We start from the raw sequence: 12,084 nt of genomic DNA, 5'->3' as shown, positions 1-12,084 counted from the left end.
TCCCGTAGCACCTGGCGGCTCCAGCCTCCCCGCCCAGACGCCGCGCGTAGCTCTGGGAGCCGCAGCGCCAGCCGGAGCCCCCCGGGGAGGAGCCGCGCAGGAGCCGGCACCTGCCGCGGGAGGGGCGGCGACGACGGCCGGAGCAACCTCGGGAGGCGAGCGGAGGCGCCATGGCCGAGTTCCCGTCCAAAGTGAACACGCGGACCAGCAGCCCGGCGCAGGGAGGCGGCGCCGCGGTGTCGACGCTGAGCCCCGACTTGGGCTTCGTGCGCTCCAGCCTCGGTGCGCTCATGCTCCTGCAGTTGGTGAGCGCGCTCGCGGGGCCTGGGCCCCGGGACCGGGTTAGGGTGGTGGTGTAGGGGGGGTCCCGGCCGGGCCTGGAGGGGTCGGGGACTCCGGAGCTGCCCTTTTTCTTTGCTCCCCGCACACCCCCAACCTAGGCTCACATGCGCCCCAGTGCGCCTTGCCTTCCTCGGGGGACGCTTGTAGGACTGACGCTCCCGAGATCTCCTTGGTACCCTCTCACCCTAGTTGCCGTCTCTTAGATTGCACGTAAGGTGTACCAATGTCAGAGTGCCCATCACTAGCGCCCCATCATTCCGTCCCCGCTGGTCACCAAGAGGTCATCCACAGAAGCGGTCACAAACGCACAACCACTGCGCGCGACTGTTTCTCCCGGACTCTGGCTCTCGCTTTGCCGGGACTATGCCCTCAGGCCTCCAGCACCCAGTCTGAGGCAAAGTCGAATCTCAGCTGATCCTCTGCCGAGCTCCGAGCTGCTCCCGGTGGCAGCACCCCAGAACACGCCTCGTCTAATCGAGCGGGCACATCCGGGGGCAACACAGGCTCTTCAGCGGGCCCTACGGACCCCTGCGAGGGAGCCCGACCCATCTAGCTTCCACTGGGTAACCTGCCGCTTTCGGGCCGGTTTGGCCCCTGGGGGCCAAGATACCACGCCCAGCGTTGGGGGAGGGTTTGGTGGGAGGGCAGAGGCAGGAATCCTGTATCCAATACCCTCTGTAGATCCCTGCCGAGACGGATAGGTGGGCACACCCTCTTCTGCACCAGTTTCCGGCGTGGAGGTGTTAGCTTCCCGCCCACCCCCGCCCCGTCCCGCGGTACCCTCTGGTGCCAGTCTGGGAGCTGGGTGGCTGCCCTGTGGGAGGGGCTTGTTGCGTTTTCAGGGGACTAGCGGGAAGATGGAAGCGGGTCAAGATCCATTTTCCTGTTAGGGCTCCTCCTGCTGTCCCACTGCTGGGTCCTAGCAAGAATGCCAGGGGTCAGCACAGAAGGCAGGGGCCCAGATCAAGCTTCCCTCTTTACCCAGGTGATCACACTTCCTCCTAGACCAGTGCTATCTCTTTCAGTTCAGTTCAGTCGCTCTGTCGTGTCCGACTATTTGCGATCCCATGGACTGAAGCACCCAGGCGTCCCTGTCCGTCATCAACTCCGAGCCTGCTCAAACTCAGGTCCATCGAGTAGGTTGGATGGTTGGAAGCCATCCAACCATCTCATCCTCTGTCATCCCCTTCTCCTCCTGACTTCAATTTTTCCCAGCATCAGGGTCTTTTCAAATGAGTCAGTTGTTCATATCAAGTGGCCAAAGTATTGGAGTTTTCAGCTTCAGCGTCAGTCTTTCCAATGAATATTCAGGACTGATTTCCTTTAGGATTGACTGGTTTGATCTCCTTGCAGTCCAAGGGACTCTCAAGTGTCTTCTCCAACACCACAATTCAAAAGCGTCAATTCTTGGGCGCTCAGCTTTCTTTATGGTCCAACTCTCACATCCATACATGACTACAGGAAACACCATACTGTTGACTAAATGGACCTTTGTCAGCAAAATAATGTCTCTGCTTTTTAATATGCTGTCTAGGTTGGTCATAGCTTTGCTTCCAAGGACCAAGAGTCTTTTAGTTTCATGGCTGCAGTCACCATCTGTAGTGATTTTGGAGCCCCCAAAAATAAAGTCTGTCACTGTTTCCACTGTTTCCCCATCAATTTGCCATGAAGTGATGGGACCAGATGCCATGATCTTTGTTTTCTGAATGTTGAATTTTAAGCCAAATTTTTCACTCTCCTCTTTCACTTTCATCAAGAAGTTCTTTAGTTCTTCACTTTCTGCTATAAGGGTGGTTTCATCTGCATATCTGAGGTTCTTGATATTTCTCCCAGAAATCTTGATTCCTGCTTGTGCTTCATCCAGTCAGCATTTAGCATGATGTACTCTGCATAGAAGTTAAATGAGCAGGATGAAAATATACAGCCTTGATGTACTCCTTTCCCAATTTGGAACCAGTCTGCAGTCCCATGCCCGGTTCTAACTGTTGCTTCTTGACCTGGATACAGATTTCTCAAGAGGCAGCCAGGTGGTCTGGTATTCCCATCTCTTGAAGAATTTTCCACAGTTTGTTGTAACCCACACAGACAAAGACTTTGGCGTTGTCAGTAAAGCTGAAGTAGATGTTTTTCTGGAATTCTTTTGCTTTTTCTGTGATCCAATGGATGTTGACAATTTGATCTCTGGTTCCTCTGCCTTTTCTAAATCCAGCTTGAGTATCTGGAAGTTCTTGGTTCACATACTGTTGAAACCTCCCTTGGAGAATTTTCAGCACTACTGTGCAAGTGTGTGCGATGAGTGCGATTGATTTGTAGTTTGAACATTCTTTGGCATTGCCCTTCTTTGGGATTGGAATGAACACTGACCTTTTCCAGTACTATGGCCACTGCTGAGTTTTCCAAATTTGCTGGCATATTGAGTGCAGCACTTTAACATCATCTTTTAGGATTTGAAATTGCTCAGCTGGAATTCTATTACCTCCACTAGTTTTTTTCATAGTGATGCTTCCTAAGTCCCACTTAACTTTGGACTCCAGGATGTTTGGCTCTAGGTGAGTGATCACACCAACATGGTTATCTGGGTCATGAAGATCTTTTTGTATAGTTCTTCTGTGTATTCTTGCCACCTCTTCTTAATATCTTCTGCTTCTGTTAGGTCCATACAATTTCTGTCTTTTATTGTGCCCATCTTTGCATGAAAATCTCCCTTGGTATCTCTAATTTTCTTGTTGAGATCTTTAGTCTTTCCCATTCTATTATTTTCCTCTATTTCTTTTCATTGATCACTGAGGAAGGCTTTCTTATCTCTCCTTGCTATTCTTTGGAACTCTGCATTCAGATGGGTATATCTTTCCTTTTCTCCTTTGCCTTTAGTTTCTCTTCTTTTCTCAGCTATTTGGAAGCCCTCATCAGACAACCATTTTGCCTTTTTGCATTTCCTTTTCTTGGAGATGGTCTTGATCACTGCCTCCTATACAATGTCACGAACCTCCATCCATAGTTCTTCAGGCACTCTATCAGATCTAATCTCTTGAATCTATTTGTCACTTCCACTGTATCTTCGTAAGGGATTTGATTTAGGTCATACCTGAATGATCTAGTGGTTTTCCTAAAGATGGAGAAGCTCTATCCCGTCAGCAAAAACAAGACCACAAGACCGGGAGCTGACTGTGGCTGAGATCGTGAACTCCTTATTGCTATCTCTTTGAGAATTCCTCAGATCTCTTCCTGTGAGCCCTGTCCCCAACCTCACCCTCAGGCTCTCTTGGAGGAGCTTGTAGGTGTTGGTCCCCACCCCAAGAAAAAATGTGGAATTGGAATCTCAGTCACTACAGCCCAGAAATCTGCATTTTAAACTCCTCTGAGTTGTCTGGCAGATTCTCTGGGAAGGGAGGGGGAGGAGCAGAGGTTCCCCCAAATTTAAATCTGCTGGTAGGAAGGGCCTGTCTGGAGCGATGCTGAGTGCTAGGCTTCTGGCCGCTTGTGAAGGGAGCAGTTGCCAAGTACGAAGGAAGTCCCCGACCCAAGGGTGTGGAAGCACAGAAGAGACAGAGAATCAGTTCTGAGTTCAGGAAGGCTTGTGGAAGAAAGGTGGCTTTTGACATTGCCCTTTGGGCTTCCCTTGCAGCTTAGCTGGTAAAGAACCTGCTGGGTTCAATCCCTGAGTTGGAAAGATCCTTTGGAGAAGGAAAAGGCTACCCACTTCAGTATTCTGGCCTGTATAGTCCATGGGTTCACAAAGAGTTGGACACGACTGAGCGACTTTCACTTCACTTCACTGATATCTGAGGCAGAAGTAGGGGAAGGGTACTAAAAGGTCAGGTGACCATGCAGGCCAAGGCTTGGGGCTAGGGAAGTGGAAGAGAAGTGGAGAGCAGGCTTCCCTGGTGACTCAGATGGTAAAGAATCTGCCTGCAATGGTGGAGACCCGGGTTTGATCCCTGGGTCAGGAAGATCTCCTGGAGAAGGGAATGGCAACCCACTCCAGTATTCTTGCCTGGGAGATCCCATGGACAGAGGAGCTCTGTGGGCTACAGTCCATAGGGTCGCAAATAGTCGCACATGACTGAGTGATTGAACACACATACACACGTGGGGAGAGTAGCCAGCAGGTTGATTTAGCCCGTGGAGGGGAGGAAGAAGTTTAAGAAGTTTTCCTCTACCCATCGAGTTCTTCTGGCTGGTCTAAGAGTTAAATTGACATGAAGGAGATGAAAGTGAAAGTGAAGTCGCTTAGTCCTGTCAGACTCTTTGCAACCCCAAGGACTACCAGGTTCCTTCATCCATGGGATTTTCCAGGCAAGAGTACTGGAGTGGGTTGCCATTTCCTTCTCCAGGGGATCTTCCTGACCCAGGGATCAAACCCAGGCCTCCTGCATTGTAGGCAGACACTTTACTGTCTGAGCCACTGAAAGAGATGAACATGAGAAAAATCAAACAAGGTTTAATGCTATGTACACATGGGAGAGACCCAGAAAAACTGAGAAACTCAAAAAATGGCCAAAGGCCTCCCCTTAGATCACATCTTCAGCTAAAGAAAAAGAGGATGTTGAGGATGTGAGGTCAGTTATGGGATGTGACTGGGGAAAGCACAAGAAACAAGGGTAAGGTTGTGGTGCAGATTTAAGTAGTTGCTTTTTCCATGGATGTGTTTCTAGAGATTTGGTCAACCTCCTCTCCCTGGTACTGTGAGGGAGACATCCTTACAAATGTAAGTATTTCTTACAAAAGCATAAGGAGCCTTGGTTTTCAGCTTTTCCCTTGCCTGCTTTTCTTAGCAAATAACCAGCTTAAAATTGATACGCCAGAAAGATGAGTTTGGGGATGGTAAATTTTGCTCCCCTACACCAAAGTTGAAGCACTTGTTTCTGGGTAGCCAGAAGCCAAGGGAGATAAGTGATGACGGTTTTCTTTTCGCAGCCTTAGGGGGGTTGGAACCGCAGGGGCCTCTAAGCTGGGCTGAGGACGGGGAGGCCGTGGAGTGGGTCCCCCAGGGTTCACTGTTGGTAGACAGGACCTGAGCATCAGCCCCTTTTGCATTTGAACAATGAGACTTAGAATAAGGGGAACTAGAGGAGGGTCCTGCTGTGTCTCCAGGAACTAGAGGAGGGTCCTGCTCTGTCTCCAAGAACTGGAGTAGCTTCCGCTGGAGGAGGCAGTGTCTCTTGATTTGGGGGTCCCTGTGGGCTTAGCAGCCAAGTCCTGAGCATCTGGCTCCCATTGCACACAGATGTAGACAGAGATGTCCATGGAATGTAGGACTGGCCCAGAGAGCTGTGGGGGAGCTTGGCACTTAGACTCCAGGGACGGGCTGTGAGTGGGATGGCCTTCCTTTACCCTCCCTGCAGTGATTTTGGAGCCCAGGGTGGGACGATGAGAGTCTCCCATTGGAGTGCTGAAGACCTGCACCTTTTCGTGACTTCACCAATTGGCTTGTGGGAGAAGCTGCTTCCTGAGCTGTTTCTCTGGCAATGGACAGTTCCATGGGGTATGAGACAAAGGGGGCTCCACTCAACAGGCACCACGTCTGCTGGGCAGCCAGTGTGGCTCCCACCACTCAGATGCCAACTAGGCTCCAGGCTCTTTGCTAAGAGCTTCATATTTTCGTATATTCCTCCACTTTACAGGTGAGGAAACTGAGGCTCAGAGGTCAGTTCTTGGCCCAAGAGCTCATAGAGTGTTAGAGCTGGGATCGAAGCCCCCAGTGGCCTGACTTTTCTGATCTGCACTTTGTTATCACACTCAGCTGGGCTCCTCCTCAGCTGGGCACTGGGTGTGGTGCTGTTGTGGGAGCAATGGAGACCCCAGGTCCAATGCCTGCTCTCTGGAACTCTTGGTCTCTGAGGGAGGTGCTCAAAGGATGAACTTCCTATGGAGGGATCAGGTGGGCTGCCTGGAGGAGGCAGTACATGGGAAGGTATCAGACATCCATGTTTCCCAAGATCTGGTGAAGGGTTCCAGATGTGGGAGGAGGAAGAGGGGCTGGGTAGGAAGGCCTCAGCTTCTTGAGAAGGAGATGTGTTCTTTGCTCAGTATTAAATGTGTCCTGAAGAACCAACCTCAGTGTTCACTGACTTGCCACTTCCCCTACGCCATCTAGCTCCAGAAATAATATGAGATGGGATATGATATTAAGTCACATATGACAGAAGAGTTAAAGTAATATATTTTTTAAAGTTGGTAGTGTGTGTGTGAGTGGAGATGGGGCAGGGGCTGACTTAAAGAGAGTTGAAAAGAATCTAGACTCTGTCACAAATTTAAGGCTGTTGATTCTTTGTGGAGTTTCCTAGCAGCCTAGGCAAAAAGGGAAGCATGAATTTATGCAGATAGCATCTCAAAAGAAAGAAAAATAAAATAAAAAAGGAAGCAGGCATGCCTGGTCTAGAGATAACCCTTGGTCTTAAAAACCTGGAAGCTTTGATGCTGTAGATCTTTGGCTAGTAGGTGGAGGAACTTTGTGGAAGCTGTGGTTAACTTGGCTGATCCCAGAGACTTACACAGAGTAAGTATAAAGTGAAGTGCACATTTCTTCATTTTTTTTAATCTTCCTCCAGCCCGGGGGAGAAAGGTGATCTCTTGGGTTTGCATGCATGTATGCTAAATTGTTTCAGCCGTGTCTAACTTTTGCAACCCTATGAACTGTAGCCCACCAGGCTCTTCTGTCTATGGGATTCTCCAGGCAAGAATACTGGAGTGGGTTATGATTTCCTCCTCCAGGAGATCTTCCTGACCTAGCAATCGAACCCATGTCTTTTATGTCTCCTGCATTGGCAGTCAGGTTCTTTATCACTGGTGCCACCTGGGAAGCCTCATGTGGGTTTACAGATGAAGGAACAGACTTAGAGAGGTTGAGGGACTCGTACAAGGACACATGGGGTAGAGTGGCCAAGCTGTGATTTGCACTCAGGTCTGAGAATCCAAAGCTTGGCTCTAGCTGTGCTTCCTTTTGTTTTGTTTTTGGGATTTTGTTTTGTTTTTTGGTGGGAAATGGGGTGCCTTGGAGGAGAAGAAGAGGAAATTCAGCATGGGAAACTCATCAGAGGCCAGGGCCACCAGGGAAGGCCTCCTGATAGAAATGGGCTCTGAAAGGTTTAGTTATGTGAAAGGGGTAGTAAGAAGGAAGTACAGAGCAGACAAACCTTGGAATATCTCATATAAAGGCCCAGCAGTCAGAAGGCTTGGGAAATAGAAGCCCTATGAATGGTCTATGACAGTAGGGCCATTTGTGTTTAGAAGCTTCTATCCTATCCTTGGGGCTTCCCCAGTGACTCAGCGGTAAAGAATCCACCTGCAATGCGGAGATGCAGGAGACGTGGGTTCAATCCCTGGGTTGGGAAGGTCCCCTGGAGGAGGAAATGGCAATCCTCTCCAATATTCTTGCCCAGAGAATCCCATGGACAGAAGGGCCTGGCGGCCTACAGTTCATAGGGTAACATGAAGAATGGGACATGACTGAGTGAACACACACACACACACACACAATTCCCAGTTAGCAAGTGAACAAACAGATTGGAAGCTTCACTTGCCACTTGATCACAGTGATCCATGGGCAGTAGTGAGAGGACTGGAGGAAGCAGAGAAGCTTGATTTCAAATCCTGGCTCTGTGACCTTGGACAAGTTCCCTAATATCCCTAAGGCTCACTTTCCTTATCTGTGAAATGGTGATGGTGAGATTGTGGGGGAGGTGGAAGCTGATGCCTGCAGAGGGCTTAGCACAGTGGGTGTTAGAATGAAGGGAAATTATTAGGATTCACAGGGTCATAGAAATCTAAGGCTCTTACGCTTGCTCTCAAAGGTCCCCGGGTGTCTCCTCAACAAGAGCTTGTATGCTTCCAAGGACAGGGAGCCCAGTCTCTCTAAAGAATACCTGCTACCTCCTTGTGCACCTGGGAGTATGAGAAAGTTCTTCCTCTTGGTAATCCTGGATCTCTCTTCAGCCCCGCAAGGCATGGCAGCTCCTCTCCAGGTTGGAGGCAGGACAGAACCGGAAAGTCAGCTCTTTAGCCTGCTAAGACAATGTTGTTGAGGTCTGAGAGGTGCGAGAGAGGTTGGCCATATTGGGATCGCAGTGTTCGGGACTCACAGGGTTTTCCTTAGCTTTGATTTTGTGGGTTCCATCTCCCTAGGGCAGCATTCCTGATGCTGCGTCCTCCCCACCTTCCTCCATGCTCCACTGTATGGAGCAGACCAGTTCCTGTATTGTTAGCTCCGCCTACACGCCCCACTTGTGGTTGTGGGATTCTTGAATGTTTGGAGTCAATTTGTAATTATATAACCAATATATGGACACGTTCTCCTTAAAAAGCAAAAACTTATTACAGATAAGACTAAAATTATCCTTGGATCCCCTGCCTGTCTCCCCAAGGGAACTGCTGTATTGGAGTGTTTCTGTTTCTTTTCGCCATGCATTAAAAAAAAACACTGATGGCTTAATTCTGTATCCTTTGTTCAGTTGCTTGTATTATACCCAGGGCACCTGCATCTCTTCAAGCTGTCTCCCTCCTTCTTAACCATTCAGGCTATTCCAGAATGTCACTGGTTGGACCCTAGTTCATTTAGCTATTTCTCTATTGATGGGCCTGGTTTTTGTTTTGTTTTTTATTTATTTTGGGCTTCCCTTGTGACTCAGCTGGTAAAGAATCCGCCTGCAATGCGGTAGACCTGGGTTTGATCCCTGGGTTGGGAAGATCCCCTGGAGAAGGGAAAGGCTACCCACTCCAGTATTCTAGCCTAGAGAATTCCATGGACTGTATAGTCCGTGGAGTCGCAAAGCGTCAGACGCAACTGAGCGACTTTCACTTCACTTTATTTTTTTATTCTTTGTTTTTTTAAAACTTTTAATTTTGTTTGGGGTGTAGCCAATTAACAATGTTGTGATAGTTCCAGGTGAACAGCAAAGGGACTCAGCCACACATACACATGTATCCATTCTCCCCCAAAGTCCCCTCCCACTGCCGTATGACATTGATATGGCATAACAGTGCTATATAGTAGGTTCTTGTTGGTTATCCATTTTATATGTAGCACTGTGTAAATGTTGATGGGCCCATTTTTTTTAAATATGTGACTGTTTATTGCAGCACAAATTTTAAATGGAAAAGAGACAGTCTGAAATATCACAACTGGGGAAATACTGTAGTTGAATAGGTTATCAGTACAAACAGAGTGTGGCATATACTCCAACCATTAAAACAGTTAAGTTCAGTCTTCATTTACTGACTCAAAAGAAAATCCAAAATGTACAGTTGTATGTAAAAAAGAAAATTACAGAGAAATGTATAAAGTATCATCCACTTTTTGGGCAAAAAATATACTAAAATAATTTGTGTTAATGTTTAAGCATGAAGAAATATACGGGGGAGATACACGAGGTGCAGACATTACTCAAAAGGAAATGGACACAGAAGGAGGCAGTGAGGAATGGAGAGAAGCAGAAATACTAAGTTTTTTTTTATTATTGGCATTGTTCCATTGGTTTCGGTGCAAATGCATTACTTCTGTATTTTTACTAATAGAAGAGGAACTAATAAATGACTTAAAATACACACATTAAAGAATATAAAATTTCACTTACTTTTCATTTTTTGTTGTTGTTTAGTCACTCAGTTGTGTCACTCTTGGCTAACTTTTGGATTGTAGCCCCAGGCTCCTCTGTCCATGGGATTTCCCAGGCAGGAATACTGGAGTAGGTTGCCATTTCCTTCTCCAGATGGGCCCATTTTTTTAAAAATGCTTTTATTCTTTTAAAAATATACACAGACATATAGCAAAAACATTTCAGCAGTCCAAAGGGCTATTAATGAATACAAAGAGTTATCAATGAATATATAACCTCCCATCCTGGTTGGGTCACTGCCCACACCCCCATCCCTGGCCCTCACCTGAGGCATTATGGGTGTGACATTCCAGGGTGAGTCAGTGGGTTATTTACACAAAACACAGGTACACCACACCTGTTCCCTTCCAGTCTTTTGCTCCTGGCAATATACCTAGGGATGTCCTGTATCATTGCACAGAGAACTACATGTGCCTTTCTTTTTTTAATCCTTTCTTTTCTTAATTTCTTTAACAGATAATATATTTACAACAGTCCAGAATAAAGTAGAATGGGAAAGAGCAGCACGAGCAATCTCTGTCCCCTGTGGTTAGAGCTGACCTCCTCCATGCCTACTCCATTTCCTGTGTGTACCCCAAGCTCTCCCCACTTCACCCCAGGGCTGTCATCTAACCAGGTGGCACAGTGGTAAAGAGTCTGCCAGCCACTGCAGGAGACTTGGATTCGATCCCTGGAGAAGGAAATGGCAATCTGGCTCCAGGACTCTTGCCTGGGAAATCCCATGGACAGAGGAGCCTGTCAGGCTCAGTTCATGGGGTCACAGAGTCTGACACAACTAAGCAACTGAGCACATACACACAGTCTATCCAGTCCACTTTTCTGCGCTTTCCTTTTTTCACTTAAAAATGTCATGGAGGTCTTTTCTTTCTCCCCCACTACTCCCTGCCCCTTCAAACCTCTATTTATTTGGCTGCATTGGGTCTTAGTTGTTGTGCAGGCACCAGAGTGAAGGCTTAATTCCTCTGTTGCACATGGGATCTTAGTTCCCAACCAGGGGTCGAACCCTTGTCCATGCTTTGCAAGGGGCATTCTTAACCCGTGGACCAACAGGGAAGTCCCTGTCGTGAAGGTCTTTTTGTCTCAGTGTGTGAACCCTGATCACCTCTCTTGAGGCTTCTGGAGCCGCCCATCGTGCCGCTGTGGTGTGAGTTGTGTGGCCTGTCCCTCTGTTGACAGACACTTGGTTTTCCACTCTTGCTGTTCCACGCTCTGTTACAGTGAATAATCTCACCCAAGCCACTGGCAGACCATCCCAGGAGATTACTTTTATTCTCCTCCCTCTAACCCTTACAAGTGCTGACCCTTTATTCTCAACTTATAACTGGACCAACTCCAGCTCATCCTCAACACCATTGAGGACATTTGTGCCGTTTCTTTGCAACAGCTTTTGGGCACTACAGCCATTTGGGAGACTATCTTGGAAGGAATGGCATCTAAAATTCTAAGTGTAAATCTTGACCAAATTGTGTGGTGGATTTTAACTTAAGGATAAAATTTTGGATAGAATGGGAGTTAGAGACATTATCTCAGTTTGGGTCTGAAATGGGTCAGGAGGCATTAGTCCCTACCAATACCCCCTGAGTCTTATCCTCCAGGATTGGGAAAGATTCAGACTACTGGGATTAAAAACAAAGAAACTTGTTAGGCTATATAATCATATTTGGTCACGATATGAGCTAGGAAGCCAAGAAAAGTGAAAAAAGTGAAAGTGAAGTCACTCAGTCATGTCCGACTCTTTGCGACCCCATGGACTATAGCCTAACAGGCTCCTCTGTCTGTGTGATTTCCCAGGCAAGAATACTGGAGTGGGTTTCCATTTCCTTCTCCAGGAGATCTCCCCGACCCAGAGATTGAACCCGGGTCTCCCGCATTGTAGGCAGACACTTTACTGTCTGAGCCAGAAGCCAAGAAAAATGGCCATTAAATGGGTCTCTGAGTTATGATACTATATTGCAGCTAGATTTATATTGTAGAAGGAAATTTAAATGGAGTGAGCTTCCATATGTTCAAATTTTCATGGCCATGTATTTAGACAGTGAGACCCAAAAGGAATTTACTGTGTATATATTTCCGAAAGATCATTCTAGTAAGGAGACAGAAGACATTTTAACTGACCTACCCTGTGGAG

The 12,084-nt window shown here is 47.6% G+C and overlaps 1 protein-coding gene across 1 annotated transcript in view; it reads left to right on the top strand.

Moving 5' to 3' along the window:
• The first annotated feature begins 39 nt into the window (after nt 1-39).
• Nucleotides 40-12,084, top strand: part of PLLP (plasmolipin) — a 31,448-nt gene continuing 19,403 nt past the window's right edge. The window contains exon 1 of the mRNA XM_061138576.1: nt 40-305. Within this exon, the coding sequence (XP_060994559.1) occupies nt 171-305 (135 nt within the window). The 5' untranslated portion in view covers nt 40-170. The remainder of the gene's footprint in view (nt 306-12,084) is intronic.

This window comes from Dama dama, chromosome 4, assembly GCF_033118175.1.
Source record: "Dama dama isolate Ldn47 chromosome 4, ASM3311817v1, whole genome shotgun sequence".
NCBI classification, from domain to species: Eukaryota; Metazoa; Chordata; class Mammalia; order Artiodactyla; family Cervidae; genus Dama; species Dama dama.
The sequence above is the reverse complement of the archived record's forward strand: the minus strand, read 5'-3'. Positions and strand labels throughout refer to the sequence as shown.